Genomic DNA, 25,048 nt, shown 5'->3' with positions numbered 1-25,048 from the left:
CTTTGTTTTTAGGGCTGCACTGTAAGGATTTTGCAAGAAGCAGAGGCAGTGCTTTTACTTCTGCTGACTCTCAAATGTCTCTTATGGGATTATTCGCTGAAAGCCCTGGTTTCATTCTAAAAAGCCAGTCCAAATGCCAACACAGTTTGCTCGTGAAAAGGCTTTGATATGTAGGCGTGTCACAGCACTGAAAAGCACAGAGATCTTTCCTTATAATTACAAACAGTATTTACAGGACTACTTTAATGAAGTCTGAAGCCCTTTCTTGGACTGTCAGTTCCTGTGGGAACAGGAATAAGAGCAGCAGTTTGTAAAAATAAGTTTTGAGATCCTGTTCTCTGTTTCATCTGGAACTCCTCAATAGGAATCAACCATAAGTGCAGTGTGTTTTCTTTTTCCTCCAATTGGCTGCTTAGATGCCTTTTTCTCCTTAATTTATGAGATAAGCCTAAACTAGGGGCGTATATTTCAAAGACAGATGTAACTTGAATATACCTGCGGATCAGCAAAGTCCTCTTCTTGTGGGCATCCACTGGCTTTTCTTCCCCTTTTCTCCTAGGTTCTTGAGCTGTGAAAAATCTAGACAGATACATATGTCCTCATCTGAACTGGTCATTAGTCTCCTCTTCTGGTCTGAGGGAAGAAATGAGCACCTCAGGGCCCAGTTATCTCATTCTAAAGTAGATGCCTGCAATAGGTACTTCACAGGTGCAATTCATGCACCTTTTCCTCAATGTCGACAACGAAGAGAATGCCGGATGGCTTGCTCAGCTTTCACTGTTGTGATTTTCTGAAGCAAAGTGAAATGAATCTCCCACCCTCAGTGTTTCTTCTCTACCATGCACATGCTTCTGACCTCCCTACTTCTTGTTGTCCTCTCCTAGCCGCTCTAATGAAAAATGAAAGAGCCCTTCCATTTTTGAGAAGCAAACTGGTTAATTTCAGCGTCTTCTGATGCATCGCAAATGTTCAGGGTTTTTAGGAAGTCGTTTATTTAAAGTTTTCAGAATAATTTTAGTAGACAGTGTGCAAGGTTATGAAAACCTCTGAATGCTTGTATTTGATCTGCAGGTACCTGACTATGCCACAAGGATTAAAGAGCCGATGGATCTTTCAACAGTTCTGACTCAAATTGACTCGCGCCAGTACCTCGCTGCAGGAGACTAGCTGAAGGACATCGATCTAATCTGTAACAATGCCTTAGAGTACTACCCGGATCAAAGATCTACAGGTGAGGATGTGCTTTTTAGCCCTAGTTTAAAAAATCTGACAAACGTAAAGATGGAGAAATGCTGTGTGCGGACAATAGACTTCGGATGGATTAGATGATTTTGGACGTCCAGACTGTAAATATTTTATCATTTTGCTACTTGGGCATGGAATTGTGATATAAGTGTTCCCAAGGAACTAGTGCTTTTGTTTTAATTAACTTCGATGTTATGCTGAAAATATTCACTGAGAGAACCTTTCGGAACCAAGCTATGAAGAAAGCAATTTTTTTCTGTGATCAAAACAGTTTCATTGGTTGGTAGACAACATTCAGTTAAAGTCTGTAAAATTTCAGATCGTCACAGCGCCTATGTTTTGCAAGACACTGCATATTCAATGGTGAGGAACGAAACGGATACAGAGTTTGGACGACTTTGTGAACAAATTAAAGAATCTCGTGAGAAAAGAGGTACGTGCTTTAACGCTAAGGATTTGAAGACTTGTCTCTGCATTTGTAACTAAAAATGCACGACGAAGATCTTTGGTATCTATTCTTTCTTGCAAGGTCGCACCTCTGCAGCGTGTGCTCCATGCGACAGCTCCAAGTCACCACAGCAGAACCCTGCTACTGAAGATGAGAAACCAGATGAAGAGAGTAATGAAAATGAGGAGGTGCCAGCGGCACCTGTAGATGCCAGTACACCCATTTCTAATGGCAAGTTGCATTTTATTCAGCTGCTCTTGTCGTTCATACCTTCTCTGTTCTTGAGGCGCAACAGGTGTCTCTGATGCCTGGCTCTTTATGGCAGAGGTATTTTGTTTTCAAATTGACTTCCAAATGGGAGAGAGAAATCCAGAGGTCATTCATTCAATATAGTGATGAATTAAAGTTCAAAGAAAGTTGGTTCATTTGATGTACTCTTACTGGAACTTCATTTTGTAAACAGAACGACCCCCCACTCAAGGATATCACAGCTTCCCTCCCGTACTAAAAATGATAGTACTCACCCTTGTAGGAGCAGCAATGTGAAGAAGGTCAAGGGCAGTAAGAAGGGTTCAAAGCTTTGATATAACAAGCCTTACACTTTTTTTGACAGAGCTCCTAATAAGCATCTTTAGCAAGGTCTGGAGATGGGAGAAAAACTCAAACTAGATTTTAATTCTAGGATGTATAATGTCAAGCTTGACTGTTCCTCTGAACAGTCAATTGAATTTAATTTTTTTTAATTTAAATTAATTAGTTTAGTTTTTTTAAATTAAATTCAATTGAATTTAAAGTTTTGAATTTAAATTCCAATTGAATTTATTGAAAAAAAATCCAATTGAATTTAAAGTTTTTGTTTTTCACGAAACACTAAGTTTATGTGAAAGGTTTTGCTGCAATATCTTTTTGCCAAGGATATTAAGCTTAAGTTATCCACAAGAAAAAGGTGGGGAGAGGGAAGCTTTAGTTTTGAAAGCTTTTTTTTTTTTTTTTTTTTTTTTTTTTCTCTCCAGGTTTTTCTTGAGCACAGCAGCGTTTCAGTGTCTGCCTGCCATTAGTTGCCCCACTACCAAGTCAGGAGGGTCAATTAAACTTGCGTGAGGCAGAATTTCTTTATCTGAATCTACGTGGTTCACATAAATATATTCTTGTTTCCTTCTTTCCCTAGGATTATTCTTCTCCCAGTATTGAATGTTTCAACGGACACCGTTTAAGATCAATGAGCAAAAGCATCCTGCGGTGTTCAGTCTCCAGCTTTGAAGAAAGTATGGCGATACTGAGGGGAAATGTCAAGAGAAGATGCTTTTCAAGGTACTGTATTTCTATATGTTCAATCTCTGTTCGATTTGTAGATTGAAAAGCAAGAGAGAAAGCATGTGCAGTGAGTTGTGGCCTGATAAACCTCCGGCTAAAATCAGCAGAGGCCTATGAGCATGCTGATGGCGTACCAGTACCTTAAAACTAGAGTCCCTCTTCTCAGTGAAAGTCTCCCGCTTTTCTAAAAAAACCTGTTTTTTTTTTTTCCCAACCCCTTTGAGGTGTTCTTGTGGTTTAGCCCGGCCGGCAGCTAAACACCACACAGCCCTTCTGCAACCCTCCCACCTCCCTCTCTGGAACGGGGGAGAGAAATGGGAAAGTGAAGCCCACGAGTTGAGATAAAGACAGTTTATTAAGACAGGAAAATAATAATGATGATGATGATGATGATGATAGTACTGCTACTAGTAATGTGTACAAAACAAGTGATGTACAATGCAGTTGCTCACTACCCGCTGACCAGTGCCCAGCGTAACCCCTAGCAGCCCGGCTGCCCCGCCCTATCCATGGTGCAGCGTGTTGCCATAAGGCATAGAATTCTTTGGCCAGTTGGGGTCGGCCATCCTGAGTCTGTCCCCTCGCAGCTGTTGCTGTGCGCCGATTCTGATCGCCAGTAGGACAGTGAGACACCGAAAGGTCCTTGGCTTGTTGTAAGTACTGCTCTGCAGCAATTGAAACATCGGGGTGGTATCAGCACTCTTCTAAACATCCTTTCACACATTCTAAGCCAAAACATAGCAACCTACCCGCTACTAGGAGGAGAACTAACTCTGTCCTAATTGAAACCAGGACATGTATCTTTTCCACTTGGGTGCTATTGCTCATAATTTTGAGAATTCAACACGAGCAAGCTAGGAAATGTGGGTACATACAGAACCGCGTGTATATGGCACGCAACAGACTTGGGATGTGGATCCTGCGTGAGGCCTACAGGCTTCTCTTTGTATACCATGGAGCACTGGCTTGTAAACATGGTGAAATTTCCCATCCTTGATGGGTCTAATACAACAAGTCTTTTCTCCCTTCTCTGCCCTGTCCTCTTTCTTAATGTAGGCAGTTGAGAAAGCCAAAATTGGAACGAAAAAAAGAATATAACACAGGTAAGTGGCTGTAAGTCCCCGGGATACCTATTTACGCTGGTTACTGAAGAGGATGGCACTTGGTCACTCCATGGCTTTCATTTGGCCCCAAAGCCTTCTGTAGTCATCTGAATTCACTCCTCAGTGACTTTTCTGTGAAGAGAGGTAGGTGCAAATAGGAGATTTTATGAATTCCTTGGGGAGGGAGCAGTGTGAATTGCAGCTTGGTAGGCACAAAGCAAACTGTTCTAATTGTGCAAAGTAAATCGATACTTGATAAGTTCAAACTTAGTTTTATAGCTGGCAAGCACAAAAGTAAACCTTAGCTGTGATCCTAGCAGCACAGTGGTGTAGCTCTTCCCTTCCCCTTGTCCTCTTGTCTCTTTTAATGACAGTGCAAGCAACAAACCTGTGCCAAAGGGTGCTGTATGGTAAACAATGGGCAGGCTTTTTTCTAAAAAGCACGAGTTTGAGTTATGTGGTGTTTGGGTGTTTCTCTTGAAACGATTCTTCCCTCCTTGAGCTGTTAGATCCTAATGCAGGAAATGGAAGTGCTGCATGCATAAACAGAGTAATCAAACATACACCTCTTAGGAAGAGGCTTGCAATGTCATAGTGTTTGTTTTGAGCACTGTTAGATACAGTTTGACATGAATGGAGTGAAAACACCTTAGAGAAAGGTGTTGATTGTTCTCACTTTTCCAAGACAGAAATAACTGGAGTAGATTTCCCTCCTGCATGGAACAAAAGTTGCACGTTTGTTTTTGTCTGGCTAGCTTTCAGTCTCTTTAAAAATTTCCCCACAGGTCCCAGTTTTAAGTAGACAGTTTAAACGTGCAGAGCGATAAAGAAGTGGAATGCAGTGGTTGTGACAACAACTTCTGATCTGAAATGTAAAGAAAAATCAATCCACTTCAGGGTGCCTTTTTTGTTTGTCTGTTTACATTTTACAAGAGCAACGGTGAAATAAGGAGAATCCCATCTTCACTGTTTCAAAATACTTTGTTTCTGCGTTTCAGTCACCAGAACATTGAGGAGCAGAGCTGGTGCAAAAACTGTGAGACGAGTCCACGGAGAAAACAGGGACTTGGAGCTGCGCCGCAGCTGTAGAGTCGGACACAGTCGGTACTCGACTACTAACTCATCCATTCTATTTGACAAACTTATGACAAAGTAAGTCATCTTTTCTTGCAGACCTCTTAGAATGATCTTTCTTAGCAAGCCTTTGCACTATGGCATGATGTTGGCCTCGACTTGCTCTTTATTTTGACAGCAAAGAGTTATGGCTGCTCCTGGCATTTCCTTCATGTTTACAGGGAGACACCGTTACCTGGCTAGATAAACAGATTTTCTTGAAGGTGCTATTTCAGCATATAAGAATTGATTTAAAAATCAACAACAACAACAAAAGTGCTTCATGGCTTACTAGTTTTGTAATCTCACATTTCTGCAGGAATACTTGATTTGCTGCATTTCACCATTACACTCGTCAGCGCCGCTGATTCTGGTTTATCACTATTTGCATTGCAAATCTCCTTGTCCAAAGCTTAAACTGATGTATGCACTGCTTGAAAACAAAACCTGAAGTTGCAGAGCAGAAGACTCAAGTCATTATGTTAGCAGCTGTGTAACCATACTGCTTTCCAAGCATAAGATGTCCAGCTTATTTTGTTTCTATGAAGAGTTTAAATGGCTCCCGTTAAGCAAAGATGTCCCCACACTGATACTTACTATTAAGCAAGGATTCCACCTCCTTTGGCTGAGGTCTGCTCCCTTACTCATATTCGAACATTCATCCAAGTAGCCTGCAATTCCACACTCTCGGTGGAAAGTCCATAGAATAGAAAAGGTTCCTCCAGTCTCTTCCTCAGCCTTTTTTTTTTGAAGCATGCAATAAAGCAAAACATTCACAGGCTGCCCTTCCATGCAAAACAAGGCAAATTAGTAAGACAGGAGCCACAAAACTGATTGTCCTTTAAAGTTAAAATGAGATTTGAAATAGATCGAGTTAGCAAGTGTTGTAAGTCTGTAGCTAAGTCTGGTTTTGCCAATGCAGCACAATTCCCTATCACGTAGCCAGAGCTGCTTCTGTAGCTCCAAGAAGCAAAACTGCTTTGAACAAATACTGTGTCATCAAAGCATTCGTTGGCTCAGTAGGCACGGCTCAGGTTCAACAAGTTTGTGAAAAAATGAGTACTAACAGAAGCAGCAGGGTCCAAAGAAACACTTTATGTCCCCACTGCGAAATGAGGGGCTTTACCTTGAGTGTTATGCACACTGTCAATAGAAAAGCACTGTAACAGAATCTGCCACGGCAGTCTGCATGTTACTGAAAGACCATCGGAGTAGGACTACAGCAAGATCGTTCCGAAGTTACAAAAAAACCATGGGGGTGGGAGTTTAGTTGCGTTAGATAACACAATCTTAGATAAAGATTTTGGTCTTAACGTAAAAGTAAGGATGTCTACTGATCTCTTCAACTCCAACAACTGAAGCCCAAGTCTGAAAAATCGCCTTTAAGAATGCAAAGAAAATATTTAACTCTTCTGTATGTTCATACTTTGCTATCAAGCAAAGGAATGAATGCTGATGCCTTAACTATGTAGGGCTGTAGCTTACAGAGAGACTACACCTTCCTGTTTTTTTCCCTTTAAAAACGTTAAATGCACGTGAAATTATTTGGGGGTGTTTTCACATGCAAAGCCTAATGCAGTGCATGCAAGCCCTGTCATCTTCTTCCTCTAGTAGTGTCGCGTTAAGGGGTGTAGCCAATTGACCGTCATGGGTCCCGTCGGATTCAGGGTGCTGAACTATCATGGTCATGGATTCACCAACAACGCAGTACGGCCTCGCTCTAGTCGCGTTCAAGGAGAACTCTCACAGCTAGGAAGAATGCAATTAAGTGCAATTTCTTACGGCGACAGGTACACAGGTTCTTTGGATTGTCAGTGATAAATTCACTGTCTGCAAAAGCAAGCTAGCATGCATGAGATGCACAGGCACACAGCCTAGGTATTAAGACATTAAAAAGCATCAAAACTCTAGAGATTTCTAAGATTCCACAGAGACGCCTGGTATAAGCAAGCGTTCAGATCTTACCCCACGGCGTCCCAATGGAGTGGGGGTGGGGGAGTGAGAGGCTCAGCCTGTCGAGTGATGTCAGAAGGAATCCTTCCTGATAGTATCTTCCCTAACATCCCCTTTCTCTTAAACCAATTGGTATTATTTTCTATCTTTAAGGTGGAGCTTGAGTGACTCTAGTCGTGCATATCTTGGTTGTGCTTGGTAGAAATGATCTCACTTGCGTTTAAAGGTACAGACTGTGAGAAATTCCGAGGGCGTGCTCAGTGAGGGGTGGTTGCACCTTGGAGGCGGGGTGCTTTTGGAATGGAGGTGTGCTTATGATGCCTAGTCGCTTAAGGCAATTACTCCACAAGTAGTAACTTAGTGTTGATTTAACTACAGCATATCTAAAACATAAGAAGGATGTTAGTAAGGAAGAAGCTGATGAAACCAGTCCTACTTATTGTGCGTGAGCAGACTGGCGTGAGTTTTAGCTATACTGGCAAATATCAAACCACACCTGTGTCGTCCCAGAGCTGGGAAAAAAAAAAAAAAAAACAAAAACAAGGAAATGTTGAAGCAAATAGGGAGGCCTGTAGCTTGTGCAGTCTTCTAGCTGAGAAAATAAAGAAGGAGAGAGACAGGTAGCCTTGAGCTAGCAGAAGCAAGGAAGAGAAGGGCTAAAAGGGAAAAAACAGGAAGGAGAACACGAGCTCCAGACTGACCTATAGTAACCTTTTTCTCATTAAGGGTCATTAGCACATTAAAAATCACACCTGTCAAAATGCTAATCTATGCTAATGTGGGATTCGGTGTGTGTCCCCCCTCTCCTGTTCCCCCTCCCCCCCGGTATTCCTCTGTAATGCACAAGCTCAGTGGAGATAAGTTAGGTGAGCTGTAATAACCAATCCAAAGGAGCCAAAGAGAGAGTTTTCACAAGTTTCCTGTGTATAAATGATGACGATTCCAGTCAGAGGTGTGCTTGCTTTGCGAAAGATGGCCAAGTACCTGACTCTGCAGAGTTCTATAAGTAATTATATAATTAAAAGACCTTCGTGTGCATTCCGACTCTGGGTGCTTATTGGCGTGGTGCACTCTGCACGAACCTGCGGACAACATCTGTACTCAATGTCATGCCTACAGACAACCCTTTACTGTTGGGACCTGCATATTTTTCTGTGCATTCAACACAACCCCTTTGGCACAACTAGTTAACCACATAGCTGCCAGTCCACCACTCAGTTGCACTTGTGAAGAGGAAAAGCTATTTCCATCTACTGTAGGAGCACATCCTCTAAATGCAAGCTTCACTCAGCTGGTCATTTACTGCAGGACAAGATTTGAAAACTGTTGTTGAGTTCTGGGTTTCCTGCTTACAGGAAAAATTAAGTGCTAGATCACCCTCTACTCTGCTTTGTCTGCTGCATTTAATGGAGATTAAACTGATTTCGTTTGCTCCTCCGTTTATGGACAATGAGCTGAAGGAACAGGTACAGCACATTAGCCTGGAATGCCTTCCCTCCCAACCAAAGTAAACTGGATCTGTAACTAACACAAGCAGAAGCAAGGCTTCCGTGTTTTCAGCTGAATAAAGTTCCAACAAAATCATCCTCTGGGATTTGAAGCTTACTTCACATGACACGCCAATGACTCTTTTCCCTCTATTGTAAAGCAGATCCCTGCTGTTAGTTGCTCTAGAAGCAAAAGAATCATCGTTTTGGTTAACAAATAGCCGCTTCTGCAAATGAGAAGTGTTGTGTTCTCTCTTCCCTTTGAATGACTCCACACTTCTCATCAGCTACTGGATTGCTGACCTAGAATCAGAGAACATCCCAAGGTGGAAAGGACTCCCAATAATCACCAAGTCCAACTCGTGGCTCCACACAGGACCACCCCAAAGTGAGACCCGATGTCTGAGAGCATTGTTCAACACTTGTTGACCTCCGTCAGGCTCGGTGCCATGAGCAGTGCCCTGGGCAGCTGTCTCAGTAGCCAGCCACCCCCTCAGCGCAGCACGTGAGGCGCACGGGGCTCGGCGGGGCGGCCCGGGAGGGGAGGACGGCGGGGCGAAGTGGCAGCTCCCTCAGAGCCGTCTCCCTGCCGCCTTGGCCGCATGTCGTGGCTTTTTTGTGTCGGGGCTTTTTCGTGTCGCGCCCTCAGGCTCTTGCCGTGGGTGAGATGCTGCTCCCCAGCGCGGACCCCTTGCACGCGGGGCTTGCCCGCGGCGGCGGTGGGAGGGAAACCCCAACCCCAAAGCCCTCCCGGCAGGGAGAGCTCGGGGTGAGGGCCGATCTGGCACCGACAGTAAACACACGCCGGAGGAAACGCTCTGGTTTTAGCCGTGAGCAGCGCGGCCAGGTTCAAAAGGCATCACGCTGGAGCTCGGAGTTTGGCGGCGTTCCGAGGCCGTTGTGGCGGTTGTGGAGACGGCCCTGGCTGAGGTGGCTGCTGCTGACGCTGCTGTCCCCTCTGTCCCTGCTGTTGCCGCTGTTGCCTCTGTTCCCGGACCTTGGAGACCCCCGGCGGCTCCCTGTGCCAGGCCCTGTGGCCCCGGGGAGCTGCCCGCCGCCTCGTCGGCCAGCCCGGCAGCAATCCTGCCAGCACAGAATAGCCCACTGCGTTTCAGGGTAAAGTGACGATTAATTTCTATTTCCTGGCCTGGGTGCTGCTTTCTTCTTTAAGGAAGCTTCAAGGTTAAAGGTTCAACTCAGTTATGTCAGGGTTCAACTCCGTTTCGTGAAGGGGCTCTTGTACGAAAGCTTAAGCTGGGATTGACTCTCTGCTAAGCGGAGGCCAAACATGGACCTACTGAGAAGCAGGTCCTAAGTGATAACATTTTCTAAAGAGACTGCTAAACACATCTGAAGAGTGCTGCTGCAGAACTCTGAATGGGGGGATAGCAACTGTCTTAACTGATCTGGAATCTTGAATTTACTTTTCAATGGACAAGAGGTGTGTCTCTCAAGGCAAACAAAGAGAGGAGTAACACCCGATACTCATGTCAACATAAATTTATGCTCAGAGCGTAGGTGTAGGAACAGCATCGGTATGTATATGGAACATCGGGAGAGGAAGCTCTATCGGTATTTACAGTTTTTCTACTACCTTGTCAGAGAGACGTCATCTCCAAATGAGAAATGGATGTATTTTGAAAAAGTGGTGGTGGATCGGATTTCTTCTTTCTAGTGTTAATATTTGCTCTTGAATCGTACTTAATACCTGGTAACACCTCAATCAGTTGTCAAAAATAAACTTAAAAATGTGTAAGGCTTATCTCATTGGTCAGTATAAAGATCAAGGTCTTCCCTTCCCTTCCCTTCCCTTCCCTTCCCTTCCCTTCCCTTCCCTTCCCTTCCCTTCCCTTCCCTTCCCTTCCCTTCCCTTCCCTTCCCTTCCCTTCCCTTCCCTTCCCTTCCCTTCCCTTCCCTTCCCTTCCCTTCCCTTCCCTTCCCTTCCCTTCCCTTCCCTTCCCTTCCCTTCCCTTCCCTTCCCTTCCCTTTCTCCCCAGTATTGTTTTTCTGTTCTCCTTCTCACTGCAGTCTTGATTTTGTTTCTTGTCCCTTAAGTATGTTTTCAATGTGTTGCTGAAACATTTTCCCTTTCAATCCTAAAAAAGGAGCTGTCACTGGTGAAGATCAGAGCTTATCCCTGAGCCCAGGAGCTGTCACCTTAGTCTTCCAATCGGACAAGGACGACTTCATTTCTCATGTAAATGCATTTGTCAGGTTTGCGTATTGTTTTTTCAGGAATGGAAAGTGTGTATAGAATGGATTTAAAATCAATTTTAAATGTAAAACGTCAAGGCAAAAAAAGTTCTAATTACAACCTCTGCACACAATTTGCCAGCTGTGGGACTAGGAGTTTTCTTATTTACTGTGTTTTGTTTAACGTGTCTGAAGTTTAATGGATAGCAATCAAGGCGTGCTAGAAATCTGAAAGCACTTTATGCTTTGTTCTCTCCGTCATTTTGGTATAACAAACTAGCTTATGTTTTAAACCCTCCATGAGGTTAGTGGTTTCCCTAAAGGTAACAAGTCCCTGTGTGCTACAGTAAGACAGTAACAAAACATGAAGTACAGAAGTTCATCCTGTCATTATTCAGCTTCTGCCTATGGACACACAGCTATGCTTATTTAAAGCGGTATCACCTTGAAACCTAATCAGCATTTTAAAAAGGACTTTGTAGCAGTTATTGGCTTTTGTCCTGGAGGGCTGAGGTTTGTTTTGTTTTGTTTTACATTCAGCATTTCCGTTTCTAGCTTACATTCCCCTGTTGTTTTGCATGAGGAAAACGTGCAACTTTACAAAGTAGAACGGAAAGAGCTGCTTTTTTCAGTTTGTCATTGGAGTTTTAAATGTGGTAGGAGTAAAACACCAGAAGTACTGCTGCCAAAGTTATATTCAAACTCGTCTTTCTTGGAGAAGCAGAAGAAGCCCAGGGAGAAATAAATTTGCAAACATGCTCTTCATGCTCTCCTTTCCCAAGATTTCTCTGAGATATAGCCCATCCTCTGTGGGTTTTGAGGTATATGGTTCCCAGGAGTGAAAAGGAGGGCCAAACATCTCTCCTCTTGGATCTCAACATGCCAGGGCTTTAGTGTACTGCCACTTACGGCTCCGCTTTTTCACCTGGAAAAAGCGACCACATGATGTAGACTGAGGAGCCCTCACAAATTAACTTGCTGTCACCAAGTGACGCCCATGAAAGGTGTATTTAAAAGCTAGGCTCATTCTAGAATCACAACAAACCCCTCATGACTGGTGCAGTAGACAGTGAGGTAGAGGGCGAGCCCTGGAAAGACAGAAGAAAAGTAGCAGTGAGTTCTGGGTACCTTTGTGCAGACGAAACAGAAAAACGCAGGCAGTGAAGTAATAGTGTTCCGTTACTCATGCCAGCAATAGATAATTGCAACAATTATCTATTAGATCATAGGTACTAATTAACAGATAATTGCGCAACTCCGGAAATCAATAAATAACTGATTCCCCTCAGAGAATGTCTTCTACATTTTTATATTAAAAAGACTCCAGAGTTGTAATGGATTAAAATCCTACGGAAGGGAAAGAAATGGCATCAGCCACTAGTTCTGCAGAAGCAAAAAGTAATACTGATAGAGTTTAGATGGAAATTTTCACTTTGTGTGTTTAGTTTGGGGATTCTTTTTAAATCATTCATACCAGCGATTTAGTTCTTAAGGCTGTTTCTTTGAGATTAAGTGACAGGACTTCTGCTACTCTTTTCTTCTTGGAATGCTTCTTGATATTCTTACGTCAACCAGAACTTCTGTCTCTGTCGCAGATGTGAACAATGACCGTAGCTAAGAAGCCCAAATCTTCAAAGCCTAAAAAGCCCTCTTCAAGGCGGTCTGGCAAATCCAAGAAACCAAGTCCTAAAATACTGATGTCACGCACCGCCAACTGGGGCCGGATAGTGCCTGCAGAAGATTCAAGCCAAGTCTCTGTGGCCCAAGGACGTGGAGGTGCTATTTACTGTAGATCATCTGAAAATTCTAAGGCTTTTGCCCCAAGAGATCTAAGTAAGTGTGCGTTTTATCCTGCCTCCATTTTCTTCAAAGCAAAAGTAGAAAATGCAGTTCTTACTTGTTGCACTGATAGAGAAGGGGACTACTGTGAACAAAGACTTCAAAAGCGAATCCCCTAAGGCAACTGAAGTGACTGATGTTACAGAAATTAATTTTGATATATTTACAGTCAACAGAGAAATGTGGGGAGCTTTTTGTAATGCACAGATTCCTCCATGTCTTTTCTGTTTTGCAAAGAAAAGTGTTTGATGGTTGCTATTCACAGCTTCCATTCTTCACAGGTTTTTTGAATGATAGCATTGCTCAGGAAAAAACCTGGTATCTGTAGGGGTACCGTCATTCCTAGTTCCTAGTTTTTACGTTTTTACCGTATAATTTCAAGTCTAAGTTTGTGGTTTAAGTTATAATAAGGAAAAAAACAGTAGTTGAGTTAATCAGGTTAAAGATTATAGATGGAGAGGAACTTGGCATTAGGTGCTACAAACAGAATGGCAGTTAGCCTTGCCTTAGAAAAATTAAAATGGTTGACTAAAGTTGTTTGTTTTTTTTTCCCCAAAACATTGTGTTGACCAGCCAATTTGAATTTGGTGGTATTAAAGCTGTCTGCAATAAGTTTTTCTGGTTTGGATTGTAGCTAGCTCCTCTAGGTGCTCCTGCAGAATAGTATTTTTTTAAATACCTTTCTTAGAAACAAACAAACAAGATCTCTTTTTAAATTTAACTTTCTTGCAGTCGTTAATGATGGAATTGCTCCGCCACAGAGCATTCTTTTTCCACCTGAGAAGATTTGTATGGATTGGCGAGAAACACAAAGTGTTGGAGTTGGCCTATACAATCTTGGCAACACATGTTTTCTTAATGCTACCCTACAGTGTTTGACCTACACACCCCCACTTGCCAATTACATGCTTTCTCTTGAGCACAGCCAGTCATGTGAGTACTTTCTAACAGTATTTTGAATCTGTTGGATAGCTCTGAAGGTGAAAGAACAGCAGTGATTCTGTGAGATAAGCTTATTTGCCTGATTTTACCTGTAGAAGCTGGCTTTGAGCACCGTATTAGCAGTGGGCTCTGAATAGCATATGGAGTGCAATTAATGCACCATGTTTTATTTAGTTAGTTAGTTAGTTGTTTGTTTGTTTATTAAAGGGTCATTTATTGCTTCATGGGAATAATGAAGTGCATTGGACAGTAATGCATTTAGTAGTAATTTTGGAGAGTAATACATTTTGCAGCCTGTGGAGTTCACATTCCTGTCAGCCTTTACAACTGCGACTTTGCAGTAGTCTTTTAGATTTCTCATCACAAAATGCATTTGAATACAGGCTTAGTGGATATTTTTCTTCTGTCAAGTTGTGTGAAATGAAATGTTACAAGACTGTTGGGACATTGGCATCTTGGGAGAATAGAATGTAGCAAGGAGAGTGGATATTGTATCTATAGTTTAAATTGTACTTAGATGTTTGTAGTTATGGATATTTCGCTGGACTGGGATGCTTTGTTCTTTCACTCTTCAGGTCGTGAACAAGATTTTTGCATGATGTGCACAATGGAGACTCACATTAACCAGGCCCTGCATTGCACTGTTGATGCCATCGAGCCTACGCATGTTATCAGTAATCTCAGTCGTAAGTGGCTTCAGATGTGTTTCTTTTCGATAGCTTGTAATCTTCAAATAATTATTTGATGTGTCTAAGTGGTTTTAACACTCAAATGAAGAGAGATTCTAGAAATACAAGAATGATTTCATTTTTAAATGGGGTCAATACTATCATCTTCTTATTTAGGAATAGGACAACATTTCCGTTTTGGCAGTCAAGAAGACGCACACGAGTTCTTGCGCTATACTGTTGATGCTATGCAGGAAGCATGCTTGAACGGAAGCACCGAGTAAGCATAAACAAGTTCACTTTCATACATTCTCTAGCACCTTCTAGTCCTTTATTTACTCTCAGAAATGATCTCTAGCACTTTTTAGTGCCTTATTTACTATCAGCAACGAAAGTCTACATCATCCTTGGTTTTCATCAAACTCTTTGAAGAGTTAACTCTGTGCCTTAAATCTTCTGAGGTCTGATTATAATTTATTTCCAGATTGGACAGATCTTCTCAAGCTACCACCATCATTCATCAAATATTTGGAGGATTTCTAAGATCGAGAGGTACTTGAAAAAATATTCCTGTCCTTAGAACTGATCTGTGTCTTTTGTCGGTAGTAAAGCAGTCTGTAGTTTGTCTAAAGTAGTATCTGTCAACAACTTGAATTTGGACAGTTAGTCTCCTTCACATAATGTTAAGCATTTATATTTTGCTTCCAGTGAAGTGCTTGAATTGCAAAGCAGTTTCGGATACGTATGAGGCATTTCTTGATATCACTTTGGATATAAAGGTAAGGTGTTTTCTAAATATAATTCATGATGTTTAAGTACATGCATAACTTTCTAAATTAAACTTGTTTAACTTAAAAAACCAAACCACATATAATGTTAAAACATAAGAGCTTGGTGGTGCTAAGGAAGTGGATTGGACTTTGTCCTTCTGTGGAACCCATGTAAATAGTCTCCACATTTGCATTGGGTTTAAGGGGAAGGAATTCTCTTTCTGCAAAAATGATAATGCTGTCATACTTCTTTGTTGTTCTACCTCAATATACATCTAATTGTTAGACTGATGAATTTGTCCCCAGTATTGATGACAAAGCACACTATAGATGCTGTCTAGGCTACTGGAAAAGTATTTGTTCCAAAGTCAAATGCCTTCCAGGTAAGGTCAATGCTGAGCATGCTCTTTCTGCCTCCTTCTTCACAGTGCTCCTAGTAGATCGCTTGAGTATGTTAGTAAGATTCTCTTATAAACTACTAGTGTGTCTCTGGAATTTTGAATTACGGTGACTTTACGCTCTTCTTTCTCGCTGCTCTAGGCGGTTTCGTCTGTTACCAGAGCTCTGGAACTCTTTGTGAAACCTGAAGAGCTGGATGGAGAGAATTGCTATAAATGTAGCGAGTAAGATTTTGACGGATTAGGTCTTAATCCTAGATGTCAGTTTTCTATGTTGCATGACTCTGTTGGACTACCTCTAAACTTTGGATCTACTTACAAGTTTTGTGGAAGTTTATAAAAGACTTGGATTTTTGTTTCTTTGGAGGGGGGAAGTCTTGTTCATAGGCATTCCCTATGGGTTTGCAATTCTCTGGCTTGTATTTTGCCATCAGAATTCAAAAAGAGGTGCTTTTGTTCTTTCTATTTATTAGCTCTCGACAGTACTTTTCTTGATGTAAACTGCCCAGTTTCCGTTGTTCTCTGGGCTAGTGGCTAATTTTCACTGCTTACGCCGTAGGTCCTACCTTGGAGCGGGCAATGTGTCAAACTGAACTATTTTGTTTCAAAGGATGGCAGATGGTTTCAGTGTCTTTCCAGACAAGCTCAGTACATGAAGACTTCCTACTGTTAAATGTCTCCCTCCTGTAGAATGACCATGTGCTTCTGTTGTATTTTTGATATTGATAGTTGACCTATGTTGGAGATTATTTGCAATTTCTAGTCCTGGGGACCAAGGCTCTCTCGTTCCGCTTTCAGTATTTGTATTTCCCTTGAAAGCTGAAAGAATGTATCCAGGATTGGAGTTCAAATAGCCACTTTTGTAGACCAAGAAATGGTACCTTGCCATCCAACCTGGTAATACCCTTTCGTGAGAGATTCCTGTTCCCGCTATGCTCTGAGTTGTTGGGAAAATTGACCTTCTTCTCTGTATTAACAAACCTGACACGCAGTGCATGGGTTTATGAAAAGAAAAAAGACCAACCTATTATGCAAGTAAATATCATTCAAATAGCATAGGCATGCGTGAGACATTAAAAGGAGTTTGTTTTGGGGGCGAAAAAAGAAGATGCCTTCAAACACTTCTCTCTGCTTGTTTTTAAGGTGTAAAAAGATGGTTCCTGCGTCCAAGAGATTTACCATACACCGTTCTTCCCAGGTTCTCACAATATCACTGAAAAGATTTGCAGATTTCACAGGTGGAAAGATCAACAAGGTATATTTACCACTGTAATGCAACTATATCATTGTGTAATGGGACATCCCCCAAAGCTGAAAGTTGTTAATATTTTCAGACAATAATTGTAGACTAACGACTATGGCTTATTCTTTCTCTTAATATCAATAAAGTTCCCGCTTGACAAGAAGCATATGCTTTCCTCTGAGAAGGCTGATTCATCAGGAAACAGTTCTCTGCAACTTCTAGTCTTAACCATTGTTTATGGGAAGACTTATTTGTAGTGAATCAAGAAATATATTCTAGAAATATATTCTAGAAATAAATTCTAGTCTGTGTTTTTTGGAAGTGTTTTTCTCTGGCTAGTCCACGAAGTACTCTGGGATAATTTTTCTATCTTCTTGGTGTCTCTTTAGGAGGTGAAATATCCGGAGTATTTGGACCTGAGAGCCTACATGTCGCAGTCAATGGGAGAACCACTGCTCTATGCCTTATATGCGGTGCTGGTACATCACGGTGTCAACTGTCACTCAGGACACTATATATGCTATGTAAAGGTAGAAGTCAACAGCATTTCTAACAGGGTAAAGGTTGTGCTGGCAAACCAATTAAAGCATGACTAGCAGCTACTGTTTCTAGGGAAAAAGATTTCATTATATTTTTATTTGACATGTGTGTATTTTGTTCCTATCCATGATTTCATTTGGAAAACGTGCAATTCACCTAAAGAAATCGTTGTCTTTATTTGCAGGCTGGTAATGGACTTTGGTATCAGATGAATGATGCTAAAGTAGTGCGTACTGACATTAAAAGAGTTCTTGGTCAGCAAGCTTACATACTTTTTTATATCAGGTAATAACAAATCTTAAAATGTGTTCAGAAGAGATTTACTTTCCCGTTATTGATATTTTTCTGTTTTGCAAGTGTTTTTCTTGCTATCCGGGGAGAAGATTATTATTTGTCTAATTCAGTTCTGTCTAACCTGAAATTCTCTGTGTCGTTTATTATCTTTTGTTGCTTGGCCTTAAACTGCAGCACTTGTGTAAATTGCTATCTATGTGTTATCTGTAGCTGGCTAATTTAGAGAAGGAGAGAAATGAAGGTCATCTGTGGTGTAAGAATGAATTATTGCTCTGCAAGTGATAGTCTTAGTAGGAAGACTGTTCTCTACTTTTCAGTCTGTAGTCTTGGCGAAGCCTTCTGTAGAGAAGGCTTCCATATCGTATGAGCTGTTCCTCTAAAATGATAGGATGGGATTTAATCCAAGAGTAGGCTGAAAGAAAAACTAAACTACGATCACTGCTCTTTTCTGAAGGCGCTATGATTTGACACTTGGAGAACGTGCGTTTTACTTGCCAGCACCATCTTATCCCTGTTCATTCCCTCCTGGTCAGCAGGGGACTAATAGTAAGCAGGCTGGATTTATGGGACCACGACTTCTTCCTCATATGATTAAGGTAATTCAGGGAAGTGGGAGGGCAGATAACGGCACCAAACTGCTAGTGGGTTTGGGGTTTGGTGTGGGGTTTTTGGTTTGGTTTTCGGCATCTTAGTTTTGTTTTCCTTCCCACGCTGCAGCTTTCTTCACAGCCCTCATGCTACAGCCAGAGTCACTCAAACAGTGGTTACTGCTAAATTGTGCAGCCATGCGACTCCATTACTTTATACCTCCAAGACAGCTTTCTAAAGCACAGAGAGCTACGCTCTTTGACAATTTAAGCAGAGTGTACTAATCCTCAAATCATTTAAAAGAGGACTTGTTTTTCCTATCCTCGTCACTTTAGCTAAGACAGGGAAAACTAATTGTCTTATTCCTGAGCACCAGAACAATTATTTCAGGCTTTTCAGGGTATGTTTAAAGGGGAAAATAAATATATTTGGGAATAGCAGCAGGTAATGTTAAGTTGCTTGGCTGTTTTTCAAAGATGATGTTAATTTGATACCAATCTGCAGTAAACCAAAAGCAGGAATTGAATACGCTTATTGGACTTGCATTTATCCTTAAAGGGCAGTGTGTTTTTCTTTTTAGGTGTTAAGACCATTTGTAGAAACACTAAGTAGGAGAGTTTTGTGTTTCAAAATGTTACATGCAGTGTTTGCGTTAATCCATCTTGCAATTTCTTCTTTTTAAATACAGAATTCAAGCCGTTTAAATGGAAATGGATCCATAAAAGAGGACGCAAAGACCACTGGTGTCACCCTAAAAAGGCCATCTTCAGCACCACCAATGGCCTGTGTTCAAAACCAGGCAATTACCAGGCCTTCAATGACTGATACGTCAAGAAAACAGAAGATCACCATCAGTATTCACAATAAATTGCCTGCTCGTCAGACTGTGTCACAGCCTGACTGTCTTAGCAGTGCTGTGGAGGATGAAGATCTCTACCAGGCTGTTCCTTCATCCACAATTACAAATTCGGTAATGCAAATGAAGCAAATGCAAACAAACAAAAAAGTTTCTGATGAAATTTTTGTGGAGCCAACAGTGAATGAAAATCCTAAACTCAGCTCTGATAACACAGTCCCTTATGGTGCAGAATCTTCAGGAAAATCTGAGGAGGAGTCAAAGGGCTTATTTCAAAGGAATTGCAATGCAATGTCCTCTAATGGAATTTCGGTTGGAAAGGTAGTCCGTACATTGCAGCATTCCAACTCTTCCTGTCAGAATGCTGACAAAGGAAGATCCCAGCATGAGCTGCCAAAAACAGATTCACTAAATGGTGCTATTAGGTTAGTTAATGAATCTAAAGAAAACGGACTGAAACTTGATGATTCCACTTGCCGAGTTGAACCTGTTAAACCTTCTGAGATGTTCTTTTCTAAAACAAATGGATTGCTTGAAACATAGATTTGCTCCATCGAGAATTTCTCACCTACGATGTATCCGGAAGTGTTTATTGTGTTCCTAATTCAGGTGAAATACTGAGAAAACACAGCACAAATGTGATCGTAAGACTTTGTCGTATTATCCCATTAGAATTTGCAGACCTGAGCTTACATTAGAACTTGTCAACTTAAGCTCAGCTGAGATAAAAATTCCTAATTTCATAAAGTAGATTTTGGGGGGTGAGTTGGGGTTATCTTTGAAGTGTAGATAACGCATACAACTCACAGCGGTCTTGCTTACCATTTAATGGAGACATTCTGACAAGACTAGTCCTCAGTACTACTACAAATAGTATTTTTTTGTCTGCTGACTTGTGCGTTTTAATTGCAGATGCCTGGAGCTATGCCTTCAGTCAATCGAGAAGTCATCACGGAGTCCCTCACAGCCAGCCAGCTGAACAGCTTGTCAGAGGAAATGAGGTAAAATGAGCACAGTCTTATTAAGAAAAGACTTTATGGAAGTTCGTTACAGTTTTATCTGTCTACTAATAGTACTTAATGGAAGGATTTAAATTAGTACAATTCCATACTGTGTGTCCAGTGTCACGAACAGAACTAATGATCAGCACTGAGCATATCACTCTGATGCAGGTTGGTGCCTCAAGGAGAACTTGTGTTCCTTTATAGAATGTTTTTCCGTTTTTCTCCACTGTCTGGAGAAACATTGGCTGTTCCCCGCTCGCCCCTATGCCTTTTTTCTCAGAGCAGCAGGTGGAAGGAGACAGATGCGTTTGCTTTTTTAGTGCAATGGCTTCAGAAGCAAGAGGGGAAAAAACACTTTCTCTGGGAGCTGAAGAAGGTGTCCTAATCACAGGAGAGGTTTCTAAATGGCATATCTTTGCGAGCGTTCCTGTAGTCCGGAGGTTTTTGTTTGTTTGTTCGACGTTGGAAGGTTTTACTCTTAATATTCACGTCCTTCAGCAGAAGTGAGAAATGGGTTTTTATTTTATGCAGTGTTGCGGAACCTCTGAAATCTCCTGGGAATGATGAATACCTCGCCCAGTACCAATGTGATGACCGTGGAGACAAGAAGAAACCAAGAAGATCAAAAGAACGTGACCTCATTTCAAAAGAAACCGTTTTGTACGGCAAAGAGTCTTGTGAGCCTGGTGAGAAATTGCGGCAAACTTCCTCTCTCAAGTGTGACACTGAATGTAGCTCTAAAAACCTTTCCTCCTTAGCTATTGCAGATAGACGCCAAGATACAAAGGACAAGACTAAAACCACTGAGAAAGAGCATTACCGAAGAAAGAGGGAACATGCTCCTAGTGAAGAGAAGGAGAGTCAAAAAGCAGGTCCTTCCAGCAAGAGGAGGTGTTCTCAGAGCGTGGAATTTGTTGAGCAAAAGAGTCACAAGCAGGAGTACTGGGAGGGAAGCAGGTACAGATCTTTCCCTCGTGAAAGAAACAGCCCTGAGAATGGCAGAAGAGCAGTCAAATATTCAAAGTACAGATCTGGCAGTGGAGGAAGATCAGAACAAGGTAGCAATAGATACTACCGATCCAAAGGGGAAAGAAGTTGGAGCAGAGAAAGATACTATCGAGACGAAGCACGGAGATGGGAAAGATGTAGCTATTACAATGATTACTATTCACCTCATGCGACAGGAGACAGTAGAGAGAGAAAGTTCTCTCACGGCGATGCAGCCTTTGACAGATCGACTGCAACTTACTACAGCAGGTCACATAAGCATTATCATTACAAAAGCAGATGGCCTCACGGTTCCCTCTTGAGAGAGGAAGATGTACGTCGCTTTAGCACACCCCGAGCAGACTTGCATCGTTGCTCGGTACCTCAGCAACATTCCGGAAGACATTCTCGTGAAAGACATGCGCTTCCACCTGTGTCAGCTCATTTGGAGAACTGTCGCCAGAAAAATGAAACAAAAGGAAACAGAAAAAGAAAATATACCCGTGCAGAAGGTAGTGAAAGTGAAATAGAAAGGAAAGACAGAAAGATAGAAAAGGAGCTTTTAGGTGGTGAAAAAAATGCAAAAATATCACAAGTTCTGGAAGAAAAAGAAGTCTAAGGATAAACATGGAGAGAAGGATTCCAAGTAAGCAAGGATTCCAGCATACTCCGCATTTTTTATCCTAATTCTTTTCTGGGTGCTTCTCATGTCTTCCTTTTTTTTTTTTTTTTTTTTTTTTTTTTTTCCTGGTAGTTTCTAAGTTATTTAGATAGCATCAGCTGGCTGGGGATCATGTTGTTAGGTTGATCAGTGAAGATAGGAAAGCTCTTGCTGAATTGTGTCAGAGCACTAGCTTTGGACCACATAGTTCGAATCACATCCGTACACCATTCCAGATTAGGTTAAAAGATTTTTTCTGCTTGCACGTATTCCAGAGCTAGCCATTGTTAATGATCTGTGTACAAACCAGGACCTATGGTCCTTCAATCTGATGGCTTAAGTTTGCTGCATCTAAAGTAAGTTGCGTGTGCACAAAGCACCCCAAAATAGCTGGCATGCTGCAAATCATCACCTGTGGTAAAATAAATCAAGTTTCATATAGGCAACAAGTGCCACATCTTTTTTTCCCTTTTTAACTTGCATGTTTCTTTCAGACTTCATGATCTGTGTTTCTGTGCGCTTCACTTTGACAATGCCAATCGCAAGCGTAAGAAAAAGAAGAAAAAGGAGAAGAAAAAGAAGAAAAAGGAGAAACACCAGGAAAGCGAAAGGCTCCTTGGAACACTTAGATCCTCGTTTCCAGAAGATAACGCGGGAGAAGAAGGAAGAATCCCATCCTCCAGATGGCTCTTCATGTCAGTAATGCAGAAGTGAGAGCAGTAAACAACCTTACAAGGAAGGGAAGACTTCCAGTGCAGGCGAAAGCAAGAAATACAGCTCCATCACATCCAACAACTATACTAAAGGTAAGCGGCCGCAGCGTGTTTGAGGAATTCCTTTTATATTAATCTCGAGATTATTTCAAACAGTCTTGAAGTGCTTGATGACTTAACAGTCTGCAGATTTATTATCAAATCAAAAAAACCCCCGACTTGGTAGACTATTTTTTTCCCAGTTTTGAATGACCACTAGGAAAGAAGGCCTGAAATAAAGAGGTTAAAGGCAAATGGTTTTCATCTGGTTTGATGATGAAGTGGCAAACAAGAGGAAGAGTTGCAAGCTCCCTTCTTAAATTCAGTCCAGCCAAGTAGGAAAAGTAAATGTGGACAGCTGTATCTTGGCAAAGAAGATAGTAGGGAGCAAGGAGGTTTAGCAGTCAAGATGGAAGGTGATGCCATGAGGCTTACAGGCTAGTAATGTTCTAATGAATCGCAGCCTTCCTAAAAAAAAACCTGCCTGAATAATTCATGTGAATAACATACTACCTTCAGCTATTTCAGCTTCTTGCTGTACAGCTGAATGCCTTTTACGTAATGTTTGGAGAAGTAAAATCTTGGAAGAGGTTTTCATATCTTTTGCCCAGTTTGGATGATGAAGTAAATTGCCAGAGTCAGTAGATTCTGGCACTGACAAGTTTCTTCAAGCTTAAGAGCGAGTGCAATTGTTTCCAAGCATTTTTCTTTTCTGAGACAGGGAGCACCAGAAGTTGTCATCTTAAAATACGACATGGAGGGGAGGCTGGTTGTTCACACATTCTTGCCAACATTCATGCAATCTGTCCCATTATCAAGAACAAAATTAGGGACTGAACGGAGGTCTTTCAATTTCCAGTGTTGCAAAAATGGACTTTTTACGATACTAATGACAAAAGAATCCTGAGTGTACTGGACTGGAAGTATCTCTTCTAGCTGAAAAATCAGGAAGAGCACAGAAGAAAATGCCTCTGCTCTACTGCTCTTCGGGCTTCAGTGAATTCTCTGGCCAGCAGATGGCGAACTCGTTCTTTCTAAACCAGTCCAAAGTAGAGGAAGAAAGTAAACGTCTTGCATGCATTACACAAGCGCGGGGCATGGGGATCCCTGGGCTATATACGTGAAAGAGATGTTCGTTGATAAATACAGCAGTACCCACCCCACTTGGATACACTACTTGCAAGGTAAGCAGGATAGGAGGGCTGTGCAAAGCAATTCTGTTAAATTGAGGAATTCAAGTATTTCGTCAAGCCTAAAGATACTAATTAGTTTCCTTTTGGGGAAGGTCAGTCTTTCAAAGCAAAGAAAAAATGTCTCTTAAGCAGGATTTTCTGAATGGTGGAATCTAATCTGAAAAACGACCACTTCCACATGTTAATTATTTGCTAGTTTATTATTTTTAATTTTCTACTGTATTGAAGCTCTCAAAGAAGCTAGGGACAGACTAGGAGCAACGGAGGACTTGTTAGAGTGCCTTTTCAACCGGAATCATGTTCCTTTGAATAAATGAACAAGGATAGCTAGTGACAATTTGTGATTTAAGGAAATTGCAGATACGTGAGAGAAAGAGCAGCATTAAAGCAGTTAAATTCCTGCATTCCTAAGTGCTCTCTCTAGCAAGTTTCTGAACGCTTCTGTTCTGTGGCTAGGATTTGGTCAGCTTTGATCACTAGTAAAACAAGGATGCCGTCCAGTCAAACCTTCAAATGACTGTAACTTACCTAAGGGCAACCATTTGCTATCAAAGCAGGTAGCTTTGTCCTACTATTCTGTACAGCTCACCAATTTTAGCATAGAATTCAAATGTAGTCCGTTTAATGGGAGGGCTTTGGAAGCCGCCTTCTCCAGTCAGTTCAGCCCTGTAGTCAGAGAGCAGATCAATCCGTGTACAGGGTTGTGACTTCTCTCTTTGGAAAGAAAACCAGTGAGCCAGACAGTTCCATGTAGACTATCACAGCAGGGAATGACATTTCTTCCTTTTGTCTTTCAGATGCAGAGCTTACTGCTGGAAGCCTTCAATACTCAGACTAAACCTACCATCAAATCCGACAACCTTTTTACCATCGAAACGCAACAACTTCTTACCGTCAAACCCAACAACGTCTTATGACTTCTTACCATCAAAAACCCAACAACTTCTTACAATTCCTTACCGTCAATCCCAACGTCTTCTTACCGTCAAAACCGACTGCCTTTTACAGTCAAAACTGACTGCCTTTTACCTTCACAACCGACAATGCAACCTCATCATGTTATAAATGAAGTCTCAACTCCCTCTGAATTTAGTAACATAAAAGAATATTTATAAAAGGCAAGTAAACAGCGCTGGGTGCGTGGGGAGTCTATGCTCTACCACCATGCGCACCCAACTGTCAAACTTTCCAAATATATAGAGGACATTGCTGTTACATATTTACAAGAAACCCAAGTACGCCTATACATATGGATATCCTATCCCCGCTTCATATTAGAATTCTCTTTGTGGCGGTCCTTGTGGGTGAAAGGCTCACGGTTTCCCCATCACCATTAGCAACCTTTTGTTCCAGACTGCAGGAGCGGCTTCGACTGTCTCCCTCTTCTTCTGCACATGCTCTGCCCACCACAAGGTTCCCAAAAGCAACAAAACGGGATTGCTTTTCCCGCGTTTCAT

The 25,048-nt window shown here is 41.7% G+C and overlaps 2 protein-coding genes across 3 annotated transcripts in view; one reads left to right on the top strand and one right to left on the bottom strand.

Annotated features, from left to right (window-relative positions):
- LOC311428733 (zinc finger CCCH domain-containing protein 11A-like) overlaps nt 1-25,048 on the bottom strand; it is a 234,884-nt gene that overhangs the window by 14,265 nt on the left and 195,571 nt on the right. The gene's annotated exons all lie outside the window — the stretch shown is intronic.
- On the top strand, nt 967-24,508 carry LOC311428739 (ubiquitin carboxyl-terminal hydrolase 42-like; the record flags this gene model as incomplete). Its single annotated transcript, XM_084540048.1, has 24 exons — nt 967-1,231; nt 1,517-1,678; nt 1,775-1,924; nt 2,862-3,004; nt 4,064-4,110; nt 5,109-5,262; nt 10,769-10,860; nt 12,452-12,689; nt 13,428-13,628; nt 14,213-14,323; nt 14,483-14,585; nt 14,790-14,857; nt 15,014-15,084; nt 15,616-15,698; nt 16,617-16,728; nt 17,106-17,246; nt 17,441-17,541; nt 18,005-18,146; nt 18,827-19,108; nt 19,907-19,995; nt 20,530-20,684; nt 20,757-20,870; nt 23,335-23,447; nt 24,389-24,508. The coding sequence occupies exons 8-24, from the start codon at nt 12,461-12,463 to the stop codon at nt 24,506-24,508; spliced, it is 2,235 nt and encodes a 744-aa protein (XP_084396174.1). The 5' UTR covers nt 967-1,231; nt 1,517-1,678; nt 1,775-1,924; nt 2,862-3,004; nt 4,064-4,110; nt 5,109-5,262; nt 10,769-10,860; nt 12,452-12,460.

Source organism: Aythya ferina (assembly GCF_964211825.1).
Source record: "Aythya ferina genome assembly, contig: HAP1_SCAFFOLD_131, whole genome shotgun sequence".
In the NCBI taxonomy this organism is placed as follows: domain Eukaryota; kingdom Metazoa; phylum Chordata; class Aves; order Anseriformes; family Anatidae; genus Aythya; species Aythya ferina.
The sequence above is the reverse complement of the archived record's forward strand: the minus strand, read 5'-3'. Positions and strand labels throughout refer to the sequence as shown.